Source organism: Mugil cephalus, chromosome 3, assembly GCF_022458985.1.
Source record: "Mugil cephalus isolate CIBA_MC_2020 chromosome 3, CIBA_Mcephalus_1.1, whole genome shotgun sequence".
NCBI classification, from domain to species: domain Eukaryota; kingdom Metazoa; phylum Chordata; class Actinopteri; order Mugiliformes; family Mugilidae; genus Mugil; species Mugil cephalus.
In genome coordinates, this window is record NC_061772.1 from 14,573,393 (window position 1) to 14,590,724 (window position 17,332).

The 17,332-nt window shown below is 43.5% G+C and overlaps 1 protein-coding gene across 16 annotated transcripts in view; it reads left to right on the forward strand.

The window, feature by feature from the left end:
- Positions 1 to 17,332, forward strand: part of celf6 (CUGBP Elav-like family member 6) — a 141,945-nt gene that overhangs the window by 91,300 nt on the left and 33,313 nt on the right. For 10 of the 16 annotated variants that reach the window (XR_007112512.1, XM_047581686.1, XM_047581684.1 and 7 more), the window contains exons 4-5: positions 7,852 to 7,980; positions 11,889 to 11,968. Coding sequence is in view for 15 of the 16 variants with exons in the window: in XM_047581686.1 (XP_047437642.1) it covers positions 7,852 to 7,980; positions 11,889 to 11,968 (209 nt within the window). In the remaining variant the exon portion in view is untranslated. The remainder of the gene's footprint in view (positions 1 to 7,851; positions 7,981 to 11,888; positions 11,969 to 17,332) is intronic. The other 6 variants (XM_047581690.1, XM_047581685.1, XM_047581696.1 and 3 more) reach the window with 3 other exon arrangements.

The following is a 17,332-nucleotide window of genomic DNA, read 5'->3' on the forward strand; positions in this document are numbered from 1 at the left end:
TCTCTGCACAATTCTGCACCATCAGTCCATGATTTTGAGATACGGAGACACAGTGGAGACGTAAGTCTTTCTCTCATTGCTCTATGGTCACCGGAAGAACAGCCACTGCTATATTTCCACTTGAATCCCGAGCAGTTTGCTTCAGTCTAAAACATGACAAAATGAGGGGAAAGTAGACATCTCTCAGTCTTTCCCTGCTGCCTCCTTTTCTTTCTGTTTCTCCCTGTTTCTTGGTACTGCCGTGCAAAGGGGGAGATGAAGCAAGTGATAGAGAGAGAAGTGGGGATTCAGTACAAGGCCCATGGAGGAATGCGAGAGAGTGAGAGATGGAAGACAAAAAGAGCGAGAGGGGAAGAGACGACAGGATGAGAAAGTTAACGGAGGGTGATGGAGGCAGCTGAGTGAATCTCAGCAGTAAATCATCTCAGAGCCGCCCCATCCCTATCTCCGCCTCGCCTCGCCAGGAATCTTTTTCCCCCTGACCTTGTCTGCCGCTGTGTCTGTGAAGAAAAGATGGGGCCAGATTATCTATGATTGGAGATGGCCATTATCTAAACACAATCTTGGAGCTGGGTCCCACTCTTCTAGCCACTGCTGTGAGACTAGAACCCACACTGATGAGAAGAAAGATGATGGGTCAGCCAGCAACACCCTCTCCTTTTATTCTGATAAACTCTGATAAGATGGTTTCGACGCTCTCCCGAAATGCCCAGCAACCTCCATCAACATCGACTTTTTCGCAATGTGCCACTCATGGCACATTTGTCTACACAGTCTTCTTACCCTGCTTGTTTATTAGCTCCCCATACCTTTGTTTTATTGGATTGCTTATACAGTGCCGGGAGCATTGCAGTCACCATATTTGATACTCAGCAGCCCCGTGTGAGGCTTTTTAATATCTTGTCCACGCCTTTTGTCTGTCTGGCGGAGGGGAGTCTTTGTGAATGGGTCGTGTATGTCGCTGCCAACCTGCTGCTCTTCAGAAGGCTGACCTCAGTTGGGAAGTGGAGAGATTGACAGGACCTTAAGATGTTGCTCACTGTGCTGTCATGCCCCACCCCAGCAGGTAGGGAAGAGTGAGGGCTGCTGGCTGGTTCGGTGTGGCAGGCCGCGGGGGAGGGGCTGTCTGGAGGCACCTCACGCCCACAGAGGAGAGCGCACCACTTTACATGCAAATGAAGCCAAAAGATCTCTCTGTGCCCCTGGACACGATTGTGCACAACTCAGAAAAGTCAAGAAGAATCGTGGAGGTGGTTGATATGCGCGTGCGAAGAAATACCTCGATGCACGCCGCACACAAGGAAATGCAGGGATTTCGAACGGTGATCGTTGCAGTGTAATAATTGAAGCTCTTCGACTGGACCAGAATCGTCACATTCTTCTCGGCTGCTCTGTTTTTTTGGATCATGCCTACCACAAGGTTTAAAGCTCCCCTCTCACTCTGCTGGAAAAAATGAATGTGACAGCTCTTGTGGTATGAGTGATGCATTAACAAACACAAAGCCTGTATCCTCTCATCATGCCTGACACACTGACAATTTGAATGTTTGTTCTCCTCTGATTATTCCATTTACCACCCCACTATACTGGATAATCCACTTGCATACATCAGATAGGGACCAGCAGCAGAAAGGTTTAGCGTGCGGTTGCGCATTATTTTCACCGGGATGGGGTCTAATTACTTCTGTTAGCTGGGCAGGAACTAAACACAAGTTAGGGGTAGAATGGGGCTTATTAAGTAGATGAAGGGAAGGCTTTTGGGAGCTGAGAAATGCAGCTCGACAGACACGTTACACAAGTTGTTTCACAGTTAGCTCACTTTTCGCCGCAATACTTTACACTTTTTACAACTTAAGCAGTGCATGTGAACTGAACGTACCGACACTGACTTATTGAACATCCCCTCAAGGCATGTTGGAAGATATGTAAAAATCTGTGTTCAATATGGTTTTCCAAGTTCAATTACCCGGTGAGAAGTTTTTAAAAATACAACCTTCCTCTCGAAAATAAATAAATGAATAATCCCAAATCTATAAGCATGCATTTCATATATTTAACTAATGGATACAAGATGTTTCCTACATCACAGAAACCCTTTTTCAGTGTTATCTGCAATGCGGGCTTCAGGTTTCCACCTTACATGTGTTCAACGATTGGACTGGCTACCTAACTAACAACTCCTGATGTCTCCAATCCTGCTTACAAATTTAGACAGCTGAAACTGCCCATTCTCAGTAGAAGAGAGTACATTTCTTTCTGTACAGTGAAGGCCAACTAAAGTAACAGCAGCCAAAACACATTACTGAATGACTGTGGGATTTTAGGCTTCACATCAAAAGGAAAGACCAGTCACAGGAAAACAGCTGAGCAGGTGCACAACCACAGAATTATTCAGTAGTCCACTGTACTTCATCAAGTAGTACTTGTCATTATTAAAATTAGATTAAATCAATGTAAAAGAGTAGCTGTGCTGCTAATGTTGGTGAAAATCAGCATCCTACTCTGCAGTGTTACTGGTCCTAGTACATGGACTCTGAAGAAATTAGCTCAAAACAATGACATTAATGCCAAAGGCCAATATTTGTAATATGAGTAAGTCCAGCCCTCTAAAACAAATTAGAAATGTTTCCTCGTCAGCGAATCTAGCTGACTAGGAACCATCGCTTTGAAAGATTACCTTTATCCTCCAGTCTATTTGCAATGTATTTATATAGGGACGCATGATATAAAGGTTTAAAAAACAAACAAACAAAAAAAAATTACCAGTTTAAGTAAAAAAGTACAAAAGATATAGGTCGATTTGTGCTGCACACAAGTGAGGACATATTTCTATTGCACATGAAACATGTTTATGCTTCCATACATCTCTGTGTTGTTTTTTCTCTGGTCCATGTATGTGTCCATCCCTTGACAAAGGCCCTCTTTGCTCTACTTATTCACGTCAAAAAATGAAACTTGCGGCATGATTCTCATGTCAATCTATCCCATCCCGAGGGGAAATTCAGATTCTAGAAGTGTGGGGCGGTATTCTGTTTCCTGATTCAGGACCTTGTTCTTCCTTTGGCTTATACTTTCTTAATGTTGTGACTAATTCATTTGCGATTATTAACTCCCCTAACTCCCTTAGTTTTACTGATAATTAACTGTAATTTACTATCAGTGATTGCTTGTAAGAGAAATTATTAATCCATTAATTAACTGTTGCTGTGCTATTTATTTTGCGAGGAAAATAATGATAATCTATCCATGCATCTACTAAAAAAGGGCGCTGAGTGGCATTAAATTTGTACAACTAATTAAGGCTTGTATGAAATGAATTACTCCCCAAAGTTACTGAGTAAGGGTAATTCAGTCTGTTGCGTGGTGCTGCCGTGGTCTAAGTATTATTACCTTGAGATTTACACAGTTAGAATAACACTGCACAACAAAAGTGCTTTTTACAAGATAAAATGTATCCAAAAGGTGGCTATTAAGGATTTTTTTTCTTCTATGATGCTTAAATATTTAATGCGCGCTATCTAAAAAACTCAAGTTAATGGCACCTTTTCTAGCCAGCTTCCTATAGCCTCCCCACAACAGCAGCAGGAGCAGTTCCAAACAGTTTGTGCACCCAGCCTGTACGCCTACATGTGCAAGCGTGTCTGGTGGTGGGCCTTCCAGGCAGCAGTGTACCAGCGTCAGGCTTTCCTAATGAGTCCATAAGAAGCACAACTTCTTTGTTGTGCTGCCTGGAACATTACTCTGCATTTGAAATGCACCCAGCGGACTAGCATGCATCTTTTATCGTTGGATGCAGCTGTCCAAGCTTTCTGAACACTTACTACTACCAAGCTTCCCTGTCTTAACTGCCAGCGGGCAGTAAGAAGAAGAAAAAAAATATTTACCAAGACACAAGAGCAGGAGAGTAATTCTTTAAAGAGAATATTCCCGGTATTGGCAAACAAAAGCAGAAACTTTTGAAAAGTAGACTTCACAGCAACACATTCTTTGCCTGGAGAGACAGTAAAAGGTGAGAGATGACAATAAAGGGTAAAGAGGAGGGTACGTAGAGAGCAACGGAGAGACAAAAGCAGAAGAGAGGAAAAGAAAAGCACAATCTATATGCATACACCGCAGCCTTTAACACAAGTAGCACTTTATTCCTGAGAGAGAAGCATCAATCTTGACAGCATATGGCGTCTGTGCAAAATCCATTAATTTTTAATATACCGGGCGCCGAAATGAAAAGGCTTCCCGAGACAAGCAATTGTCAGATGTCAGTAGTGTTTTGATAACTTTGTTGATCTCCTTTTTTATTTGCATTCATAAAACAGAGCTGTCCACATGTCACCTCAGTTTGGACATGGCTGGAGACTGACATGGAACCATTTTCCACACAATTGCTTCCACCTTCAGTCAGGAAATGAGCCACTGGGGGGAAATAAAAAAAAAAAAAAAAAAGGAAATGGATGGCTGTGTGTGTGTGTGTGTGAGTGAATTTGCACTGGCCACTGTTTATAGAAAATATGGATGCATCTTTTCAAAGAGCAATATGAAAGCTTGTGAACATAGTCTTTGAATATGCAATTTCATTTTATAGACATACAAACAGGAAAACTCCATATATTACTGATTACTGATTAAGCACTGCTTGAGGACACAAATGATGCAGTCAGGCTTCACAACTACCACACGCACACGCACACGCACACGCACGCGCACACGCACACATACACACATATTATTATTATTATTTTAAAATAGTGCCACTGTTTAAAGAGCACATTGAAAAGGTCTCTTCAGAGGAGAGCAGGGAAGTGCTGTAGAGCTCAAATGTTCTCCAGCTGTGTGGCTCCGTTAGGAGGATAAGATGAGCTCCTCTCAATGAGAGATAAGTACAAAGAGGTCACACCGTCAGCTCAATCAGTTTTGTCATACTTCTGTATCCTCAGTCAGGTCCATAGGAAGGTCCTCACCCCTCTTAATGCAAATACATGGCTGTACTAGACAAGAGTGTCCTTTTTTTCCTCCCGACCCTCCACTCCTCTCTTTTAATGAATAATAGTTTGGACTCGTTTGGAGTCATGGAATCATCTCCTCGTGCAGAGGGTGCATTACAGGATATTTATTCATATTCATAAAATGCCAATTTAATGCTTGTGAGTGGCCATAGGAGATGAGTGGGAACTTGTGAAATCCAATAAGAGCTGCTTTGGAGACAGGTGCAAAGTGGACTAATTAATAGCAATCTATACGCTGGCCAGGGCATGCAGCGGGCCGACTGAGACACTCTTAGGTCAGGCAATGAAAAGATAGCAGCTCCAAATTCATTTTCTCATTGTGGCCCTCCCAAAGGAAGGCTCAGAAGTACACTCACACTTCCTTTAATGCCTTCACTGGGGTGTAATTTATTTTTGCGTTTGCCAGCACATTTGGAAAGTTCATTACCTCGCTCATGGCTTGTTAATTAGCCTTGTAAAACCGCCATTAGATCTCCTCGGGCCAGGACCGAGATGAGACTTTTGTCCCAAAACATTAACACACTGCAGGAGGCCTGTAAAACTGCACTCTGCCCATTTAAGTTGTAACAGTGACACCTCAGTGAAAACCTGAAAGATGGAGGAGGCAGTCATAGCAAAGTCACATGTAGTCTGGGTGGGCTGTTGCATCACTTCACCTCTGGCGCCATGGACAAGGGGTCAGGATTATTTGTGTCTACCACCTGGTCATGAACGACTTACCAGCTTCTCCACCGACATCTCATATCTAGCTAGATGGCTGCCCCCCTGTCAGTTTTTGCTAAATCCCAGCTGATATAAGTGGATGCGGTGATCTCCTCAGGGTTCTTCCTCGTTCTTCCAACCCTGGAGCACCAACAGGGGGGACGGTAATGAGCAGTAGTATCACCCACAGCTAGTGGGTTTACGAAATCCTGCTGTGTGAGGCGTGACTACAGGAGCACGGACTGACACCACAGCTACAACATCAGCAGCGGAGGCCAGGCAGCGTGGCCTTATTGATTATGCAGGTGCTCATTTGTGTGGCCAAGCGGGTAGCAGGCACGTGTCTCATTTGAACTTTACAGGAATGGAACAGGATCCGATTTCCCCGCCGCAAGAAGGAAGCCCTGGTGGTTTATTTTTAGAACAGCTGCGTCTAATGGGGCCTGGCAGGTACAGGAGGCGTCACATCTGTCGAGGCCCAGGTGATGCTCTCGCCCTCCGCTCCTCGCCCGCTCCTCGCCCGCTCCCCACCAGTCAAATGACTCACAGTGAAGATCAACAGTGTCATTTCCAATAAACCCTTCTTCCTCTTCCTGCCACTTTCCATCAGTTCTGGCGATAGGTTCTTGCTAGTAGCCATTTCATTCCACAACACAGCGAAATAGGGGATGCATAATGTAAAAGATGTAAAGAAGATGAATGCTCTGTCTAATGCCAGGGCACCGGGAAGATTAATTAGAGGAATCCGGCTTTGTGACTGGCCAAAAAGTTAGGGGTATGGAGACCATACATCTGAGTTTGAGCTCCCCCTTCTGGAGCTCAGGCAGCAACTAGGACATAAAGGAGTAGTTGGAGTCGTCCTTCAGACTTAATGTAGGGTAGAAAATTTTATTCCAGGGCTCAAACCATTTAAGACGTCAAATCTCCGTTTTACAGCTGGAACAAAAAAGGTTCGTGATTTATAATAGTGAGAAGTAAACTAGCTTAAATATACCACAATAGCCAACAGAAAGCTTGAGTCAGTGATTTATGTATCACCTTTGCTGCGAGGCATGCAAACTAGTCCTTGTAGCATTTATGGCTAAAACATTGGCAGTATTTTCCACAGCCACTAATTTGCATCATATGGTTGAAGAAAAAAAGAACTTTTGGACCATAAAGAGCACAAAATGTTAAGAGGACAAACTGTTTAGTGGATGAGGCAAATTCTCAGTGTGATTTGTAACAGTTGGAGTTCAAAAGTGACAAATCTACAAACTTTAGGCCAATAGCTATGCACAAAGAAGAAATATAAAAACCATAAAACTTAAGTCTGAAAAGTCCCATCCACTATTTCTTGGGAGCCGGCACTGCATCCTGCATCATGTTCATTTTTTTCTAACTCGAATCAAAGGATTTGTTGCCAGACAACCAGGTAACATTTTCCACAGTCATTAACACTAAAGAAATGTGAGTGCCTTAAACTTTTCCTCCATTCAACATATTTTGCATACCGCTGTCAACAGACAGCAGAGCAGATCAGAAAGTATAGACGCCGCTCAGTTTTGTTTCTTATGTCACATTTGTCGTTGCACAGAAAATGCTGCGATTGTCAGAAGATCTTCAACGCCCCAGATATTATTCATTGCCCACCTTGACGTGGATTTTACTCTTGCATATTATGATCCCTACTGCTTTGGTGATGAGGAAAATGTAATAGCATGTTCGTGCTCCGTGTTCCCATTCAACTTTGGGACTTGAGCAACCAGGTGATCTAACGGTTTGTCTACCGGAGCAAAACATCCGTGCTCTCTCTTTCTACCTTTACCTGAAATCCACAGCGCTCCGAACATCCTCTGTATCAAACATCACCGTGGCAGTCTTGAATAGCTCACTGGATATAGGAATACATCTCCCTCATACCAGGGTGGGGTGGCACACCACATAACAGTAAGATCAACAACAACAACAACAACAACAACAATAACAGCAGCAGCAACACAGCAGACTGCTGATAAAAGGGGGAAGGGAGGGGCGGGGTTTGAGTTGCACAAGTTCCTCTCAGCTCTGCAGAACGGTGCCATCAGCTGTAGCCTTTCTCTGTTCTCTCCTCTCCTCTCCTCCACCCTCCCTCGTCCCTCTTCCTTCCCCTTTCTCTCTTCCTATCCAGAAGACAGGAAGCTGTTTGTGGGGATGCTCGGTAAGCAGCAGAGCGAGGACGATGTTCGGCGGCTGTTTGAGACCTTCGGCCAGATCGAGGAGTGCACCGTCCTGCGAGGGCCTGATGGGGCCAGTAAGGGTCAGAGCCCACACACCTCCCACTCTTTGCCCCCTCCCGTCCCACCGCCTATCCCTCTTAATCCCTCGTCCTGTCTACATGCGTGCTTCCTCTTTCTCTTTCTGGTGTATACATTTTTAGAGCCATGCGTCACCTGCGGTGCACTCATCGACATCGCCTGTGATCCACTCTGCTCTTCTGACTAACTCAACCTCCCCTTCAGCTATTGTGTCTTTCCACTGCCTCTCAGGTGTCGCGCTTGGATTTCTTTCATCCTTATTTTCACCGCGCTTCGACACCTCCTTCCTCCCACTTCCCTTTTCTCACTACTTTTTGTGTTTCCTTTCCCTGTTCTGTTCTCACTCTTCTCTCTCTTCCCCCCCACTCTTTTCTTTCCTCACCAAACTCCTCATGTTGTCTCTTCATCAAGGCAGCTCCTCTCACCACGGGCTTGTACTCAACAAATACATCACACAACACCTCGTTTTCCTGCTCTCCTCCTCTCCTCCCCCTCCTCCCTCTCTTCCTGTTATCTGAAAAGCGGAGAGGTGTAATCATGTTTGTTTCCCACATTCCCATCATCCCTCCCCAGAGACGCCATTGGACGATAATGTCCTACTGTAAATAAAGCGGCCAGGCTCTGGGTTTTGCTGCTGTCACTCAGCGTGCGGCAGATTTGCCTGCATTCAGGAACAGCTTATGCATTCTTGTCTGTGGCTTATGTGCTATTTGGTTAGTAGAGCGTGGTCAAATTAAAGATGGCTGTGAAACGGGCGATGCAGGTGGGATTGTTCTGAGAGCGCGAAAAGCTCCTAATCATCCTCCGATGGCTCCGTGTCTCGCAGCCACATTTGGAGCGATGATGCCAGTGATATTCCTCTGAACCTTTACCTTCTTTTCTCTCTGTTGACTGTGATTTATTCTTCTGTATGAGGCCTCTGAATGTGCGAGAGGGATGTGTGGGAAGGGAAGGGAGGGGTTGATAATGTGCAATCTTGCAAAGCCTTCTGAGTATATCAAAGAAAAAGCCCGGCTATACCGAACCACACACCTATCTGCGTCTACATCTGTTCCTCTCACTGTTAATCCCAGGTCTATTGCTCTGTCGCCCCACCAGCCCAGTACCTTTCTTTCTCCCCGGCTTGTTTCCTCTCTTTCTGTCTCCCCCTTGCTATCTGGCTCCCTCTCTTCCTGTCTGCTCAGATGCCTCAAGCTGATTGACAGCACATAAAATGAAATAAGGCCGGTGCTGGTGTGTCAGACAGGAGCTAGTTTTCTCCCTCATTCGCACTTTCACTCCTTTTCACTCTCCTGCACTGCACCCCCACCCCACCCCCACCCCCTTCCCCTTTCTCTCTCTTCATATACCATACGTCTCCCACTGTGGTATTTGTCTCTATTATCACTGACTTGATCATTACCTTTTCTTCAACTTTCACTGCTCTGAAATGAAAAACTGTAGAGCAATGTTAACTGTGAATTCCACCACCAGGCCAAGGTCTCATATATAGGTATCTGGTGCTATCAGTCACTGTGCAACAGTCCCACGCAATCATTACGGGATGTTACGGCAAATTATTTTGCCAGCCGCCTCGCTCGGGATGAGGTTCCCGTAATTTGAATGAGACAGACCTTGAAATTGACAGTGCTATCTGTTCCATGGTTGAGTCTTTGTCCCCTGTTGATGTAAATTTATGCTACTCAGAGGCTTTTCAGCACCCCTCTTCACCCAATAAAAAGGCCGAGAAGTTTAACATCCATCTCTCTATGGCGCTGCTCCTCAAAGTACTTTCAAAGTGCAACACTTGCTGCCAGAGTTGAATAGAGCCCAGAATTGTCAGGAATAATAGAGAGATGGCTTTTAGGTCTATAATTAAGTTGTGTTATAAATGTCACCCATCCAGAGGGATGGAATTCATGCATACATATTATTACCCCGGGAATTCAAAAGGCAGTGCAGATCCTCTCGCTTGAAAGCCATACAATCTCTCTCTCTCCCCCCACCCTCCAACTCATTTTGAGCCATCAAATTCAAAAACTCAAATGTGCAGTATAATTTATGAGGCTGTAGCACTTGCAATTCTTTTCAGATGCTGTGCTCTGAGTCCCTTAACTTTCCTTTAGGTCAGCAAAAGCAATGCCACAGTATTGTTTTTCAGATGAGAGTTCCGAGGGCATCGTACGCTCAACACAACTTCGCCGCTGATGCCATACGTCACGCCGTGTAGTTACTGGGGTCACTGGGACCGTGGCACAGTATCTGATAGCCTTGTTAGGGAACCAACAGCCACTCATCTTACCTTACGAAATCAAAAGGCTTTTGCAAGACCAACCTGCGACCTTATTATTTTGGCCACAAAGGTTAAATGTGTTTGTTCCTTCAAAGACAGAGTTGCAGTGAAATGGTACACAGAGGGCCCATACATTTCAGTTGGACAAATGAAGACCTTTCTTGCCTCCACCCCGAGGAACATTCAAGAGAAGTAAAAGGGTGGCTAGAATGCTGTGACAGAATCAAAGGCTTCTTTGACTTATCTGTTGGCCTCTGTACATCTTATAGAGCTTTGAGGACATTTGACGGTACAGAAAACGCATTGCATTTATTACCAACCTCATTTCCGTACACAACAGTTTCCTTACAATTTATCTTGCGAGTGCGAAGCCTCAGGTAAAGGTAGAAATTGCCCTCCGCTGATTGCACGCATACAGCACATCCCTCTGTTAAATCTTTCTGATTTTGTCAGGCAATTATTAATGTGTTTGTTGAGGAGGCAAAACTGACTCTTGAGATGAAGTGAATGGCTTGCTGCCAGACACAGACTATCTCCCGAGCCTCCCCATTAGTGATCGTATATTAAATGAATCTTCGCAACTCCTTTAGCCGTGTAGCATAAGTATATGTGATCATTTTAAATAGGTATCAGCAGTTCACAAGAAACCAGGGACTGAACCCAGGAGAAGGCGGTCTGGATCTAAGACACTGGTGCAATTCGATTAATGAGAAGTGGGCAGAATTAATCCACGAGTTTGTTAATTAGGTATCTCTTGACTTAACACATGAGCTACCTGAAGGCAAGGATAAGAATAGGACATAACAGAATACCCTGTGCAGTCTCTGACGACCATAAAGCTTAGAGAAATAGCTCTTGTTTAATTTAATGGCTTTTGGAAAATTACCACATTTCAGTTCCACCGCATTTCAGGTCACCAGCTTTTTCTCTTTCTGTTATATTAGTCTAGCGCCCGTCCTTACAAACACACGGATACACTGTTTAATCATGTGATCACAATATGCACGCTCGCAAAACTCATATTGTGCAATATTTTCATCTTGAATTATTTTCAATACGATTTGAATTGTTAATGCAATGAGGCTCCACAACGATGCCACCGCCTTATTCCTTGTCTTCTGGCCAACTTTTTATGTTGACTTTTCCTTTTGTGCATTAACTACACAGCAGATTTAAGATGATTTGAATGTCCCTTGAGCAAAACCCCCACCCCTTCCACTCCGTCTGAAATTACATGCGAGCAAAGATTCGGTTAGATAGGCAGATTATAATACTATGCCTTTGTCATCATAATCTCTTTTATGAGTGACTGCACACAAATCACAACGTGTAAATATTAAACAGATTAATAATCACAAACAAGTCGGGATAGTAAATGCCTTGGCTCCATGCTCTGAAGTGGAGGGGGTCAAATTAGAAATGGGCAAGGGACAGGCTCTTCCAAGCATCTAATGCCATCACTACAATTAAATTGATTTATTCAGAATTATGCACTCAACACACAAATGGTGGAATATATTTACAAACCAGATAACATGAGAACAATGGAAACTAATAGTGTTTGTTCCCTGATATTCAAAGCCTCCTCGCTGATGTTGTGCCCCTCTCCTCCATTTTTCTCTCTCTTTATGTATGCAGGCTGTGCCTTTGTCAAGTTCTCCAGCCACGCAGAAGCGCAGGCCGCCATCAACAGCTTGCATGGTGGACAGACTATGCCTGTAAGTAACACAAGTGCCGTCGTAACAATACAATTAATTGTGTCACATTTCTAATATAAAGCAGCTACAAACAGCTGCCCTCGCACTTGATGTGGGCGGTTTTGAAGAAAGTTTTCCAAGAAATGGGGTGTCACTTGGTTATCTATTTATAACGGCTGTTTTGCCTGTGGTCTCAGTTCTATAAAGGTTTCGAGGTAGACTGGTCTAGAGTGTACAAAAAAGACTTTCTGCAAAGCAAAGAGACACTGACCAAGCCTTCCTTTAAAGATTTCTCTTCCGCATGCACACTCCTACTCCAACTGCAGGTTGCACACTTCCTTTTTGAAATTCAAAACCGAGAGTCTTTGTCTTTTTTGTGTCTAAGGAAAAACATTTCATGCATTCAGGACAAAAAAATACACTTGAATATCAGAATATATATATATATGTATGTATACAGTTTATATTCGCGGTCACCACAGTGACTCTTTTCGAACCACATCAACAGCCCGGGCGCACACACATCTTGGTGCGTTATCTCACACAAACGATTCCCACAGTCAGCATCCGCTACCTTAAGGTGCACAGCTGCATACTCCGTATCTCTATCTATTCACTCAATATCCATTTCCTTCTCCTGCTATTCAAACTACTTTTTTGTGACAGAGAGTGCAGACAGAGAGTGTTTACATTCACAGTCTTATAAAGATATGATTACTGTGCGCTGCACATGAATTCTTGAATGTGCCCTCAGCAGACATTGTACTGCATATGGTAATGTTATTTATAAAAGTTGAAATTGAAGGGAGCGCACAAGTTCAGTGATTGAAATAGAAAAATGAGGAAATGTGCATATATAGTGCAAGGTTTATATGGGATGATACTGTTGGCATGGTTTTGTTCTTAGGCGCATTTCAACTGTCACTCCCTGCGCGCTGATGAAATGCTCAAAATTCAGTTTTTATTTTAACAGCAAAAAAATTGTAGCGTATAAATCTTGGGGGAGCAGTTACATATTTTAAGGATAACTATTACTCCCTTTTAAAGTGACAATGACTGTATTTCAGATTGAATTCAATCAGCTGAACTGGTACTTTATGAAGCACACTCCACAAAGTGAACCCAGAGATCGCCTTTGGCTCGTTTTTGCTGTTATAAACACAATGGTGGCTAACAATTGTCTTACTATATTGTACATGTCTGGAAGCGACACACCACTCTACTGGACACCTCTTTCTGGCCACCTGTTGACAGTTAGTCCAAAATTCAATAAGCAATTTAGCAATTTAGCCCAGCTGCTGAAAAGTCTTAAGGGTCTATTGGGAATCATTGTCAGGGTTTAATGTGTCAACAAACGTTTAATTTGAATTATTTTATGTGTATAAGGATTGGGGACAGGTTGTCCTGGGTCTGGATTGATTTGTTTTATATTAGCTGTGGTAAAGGGGGTGGGGCAACTAAAGACCTTCATACGAGTCAGGGCTTGTTTCAGCAACATGGGAGATTTGTCTTGAAAACAGCTCATCCTTGTTAAATGATTAACAGTGACAGTTTGGTCCCATTTTCAATTGTGTATATAAAATATTGAACACACTTGAAAACACTTATCAAGGGATGCTTCATTACAGAGACTAGAAGGGAGGTTAACAAGAGAGTCAATAATATTGAAAGGCGCCCTCGAGTTAGGATGGATCTTCAAAGTGAGGTCAAATTAATAAGCTGCTTTTGCTTCCTTAACTGCTGAGATTCAGATTCAAATATCAGATTGTGTACGAATCGCTTAATTCGTTTCACAAACACAGAAAAGGAAAATGTATGTGTTTGATCTCAAGGTTGCGATGCTGACACATATAGACCATCAATCAATCAATCAATCAATCAATCAATCAATCAATCAATCAATCAATCAATCAATCAATCAATCAATCAATCAATCAATCAGTCAATCCATCAATCAATCAATCAATCAGACTTTATTTGTAGGCCTTTTCATACTTGTCGTTTTCAGGCCCAGGACTCCAAACTGATGAGAGATTAACTATTATATGTGTTTTATATTAAACTCGGCTTAGTGCTATTTTATTAATATACGTCATTGTTATCATTTTGCATTCAATATTAAGCTTCATTTTTTTTTATTTCAAACATGTGCAACAGTAGGTGGCCAACTGCCATAAACATAAACATACCTGATATAAACACAGCAGTGTGCGTCTGGGATTTCACCTGGGGACTGAACAGGATCTCGGCCAATTGTGGGGAACCTGACAGAGTCAGCGTCGCTCAGCAGCGACGGGGGCGGGGCTTACTGTGAACGGGAAGTCCCAGCTAGTGCGATGATCTGTGAGAAACTGTGCTCCTGTATCGCTGAATGAGGGAAGTGCTGACTGAAAGATAACGTCTTCTGCCTCCATTTATTCCTTTACTAAAATATGTTGGATTCATGTTAATATGTATTTAAAGAAATTTAAATTTGTGGGGCAAAATGTCCAATCAATCAAAGATTTTGCGACCCCCGCCTGCAGTACTCCCTGTCGAAGACCCCTGCTTTACACAATTATCCCACCTGCACCTCCCCCAAACCCCCGACCCCTTCCCCAACATAGACAGACAGTGCAATTTAACAATCTGTGAAGCACTACAATTAAGAACAGCATTCATTAAAACAAGAGCATTCATTAAAACAGAAGCAAGAACTGTGGAAAAACTAGTAGGTGACAAAACACCAGAGGCTGGATAAAGCTAACAACAGCAAGGTAACATTAGTCAATAAATAAAAACTCCAAAATAGTACAAATAGACATAAGAACACAAAGTTAAAAAACAATCTGACTAAAAATAATAAAAATGCTAAAAGCCAAAAAAAAAAAAAAAAAAAAAACTATAACGAGGGAAGGCATCATGTCCAATGCTACAGAACTGTGTAAGGATCGCTTAAGTGTTCCCTTGATGTGAAGTGGTGTGGAATGTGGATTAACCTCGAGTACACAAGTAACTGTGGAAAGTGGGTAATGACAAGTTGGTCCAGTTTCGCATACAGTAGTTATCAGAAGCATGGAACGGCATTAGTTGGTGCTCACTTGTTTAGTTGAAGAATGAGGCCGCTGAGCCCGTAACTCTTGTCAAACAGCAGTTCATTATCAATTGGACACACTTCTGTCGAGCCGGAACAAGGCCACCCGAAACGCTTAAGTAAAAGAAATGATGAATTGCGAGGCATCTCCCTGAAAGTGCCGGGTGGTTGTTGAGCACTACACCACAGCTGGACACACACAACAGCGCACACACACACACACACACACACTCTCTCTCTCCGTCTCTCTCTCTCTGGCAGACACTCGCATCTTCACACACTTCACTGATGTTCTGCAATAAATATTTACGGATGCTTCCTGGCAGCCAGATAGTGTCCTGGAAGCCAGATGTAATTTACACATCTTTTTGATGCCGCCTCATTTTGCATCACATTGAAGTAGTGAGGGAGTGAAATAAGTGGTAGAGTCGGTTCAACTTTGTGTGCGGCTGCTGTGTACAGGAGACGGCAAACTTTTTGGGATGTAAACCACAAGGGTCAAATTTTAATAAGCAGTGGGCCACGAGCCAAAGGATAAGCATGTTGCGCACTGATCAGGCACATTATGAAAGGCCTGGCCAGCGAAAGTTGATTATAACCAGGATATTTATCTTCTCCTCAAAATATCTTGTTGGCTCAATTAACAGAATGTGTTTACATCTAGAAGATTAGCATAATTGATAAAAAGCTGTTTTTCTGATTTCTTGTACAGGACATTTGGCTCATGCTGACTAATCTTGCACCCTTGGTGTACGTTTCCTTGTTGTGTAGCCCAGGCACAGTTGCATTAGGCTGGACCACTGAGTCACCTGAGGTCTGCTGCAGATGAACTGTCCAAGTTAACATACGGAGCCCCAAACAGACCTGGGGCAGATCAGGAGACATCCAACAGTTCATTAATAATCTATATTATCTATATCTCTCTCCCTGTATCCGTGCACCTGTTCCCCTCCTCTCTCCAAATCCAACATCCTCTCAGATTAATAGGCAAGGTGGCCATTAGTATCCAACCAAGGCTTTGGTACCGATGGGGGATGCAGTTAATTTGGATAATATCACTGCCACATGTCGTCAACAACAGACTAACAGGAGGCAGGATTCGGAGAGTGGGCTGTTCCGCTCGCTGCCTGCTGCCAGCTGTGAGGTCTAGATGAACCTTGAACAAAGAATTGTATCTCACTCTGTCTCTCTTTCCCTCTTAATGTTCTCTCTGCAGCATCTGTGTTACCTGGCACACACATATACACATACACACACACGCCATAAATATCACCGGTACCAAAACACGCTGGCCCAAAAACGAGGCTTTAATGAAGCTTAAGGGCAAGAGATGTCACCAAAGGGCATGTGCTGATAGATCAGGTCATAGCTTTAATTGATGTTTATTGCAGATTGCAGGTGCTTCCGAAATTAACTTAAAAGGCGATCGAGCACAGAACAGGCGCCCTCACCGGTTCAACTGTTAAATTACTGTAAGGCTGCAGAGGCACAGGTGGCAAAACTTCAAATGGCAAAGCCAGGGGCAGGCAGACAACACCCAGCAAATTGCCGACATTGTCATGTTTGGTGTCACAGCGTGGCTGACAGGACCTGTGGAGTTTGCCGGTGTTGGCAGTAACAAGAGCGTGCGTGTGAGCGAGACTATAGTTCTGGATTAATGAGAGATAAGACCAAGCCAGAGAACACTGTCACTGCAACACACAGCTCATCAAACAGTGTAAGGAAACTTTTGCAAAATCTCAGCAGCCTTCTAAGTGACAAACTACACAGCGTTCCGAGTTTCTGCGCTCCTTATGTATCGTAAAAATTGTGATTTATGGACAGAATTTAGTATAGTCACCGAGTGAAAACAGTGCTATGAAGTAAAGCAGTCTGGTCTGCCTTTAGGTTGGGTGCAGCACTGCTCAGCAGACGCAGCCGTATGTGGTAGAAAGCAATGGTGGACCAAGACAGCACCATCCACTGCTAATGAGAGACAGTCCTCCCATGAGTCTTGCAGAGATGCGGCAAGGTTCAGAGAGTTGAATATGAGGCCCGAGGGGGGTTCACCCAATTACCAAACACACTTGTTATAGTGTATTCAATTAAGTTTTTGAAGATTCACAATTGATAATATCAGTTTTTAAGTCTGTCACAGCTGTGGAGAGTAGCTGCTCCTTGTTGAATAGTGGAGAGAGGAGATTCTTAACACATTAGTGGTTGATCCTTAATACACACACACACACACACACACACACACACACACACACACACACACACACACACACACACATATATTTTGATATGACAGTTTTCCCTTCAGTGAGTTTATT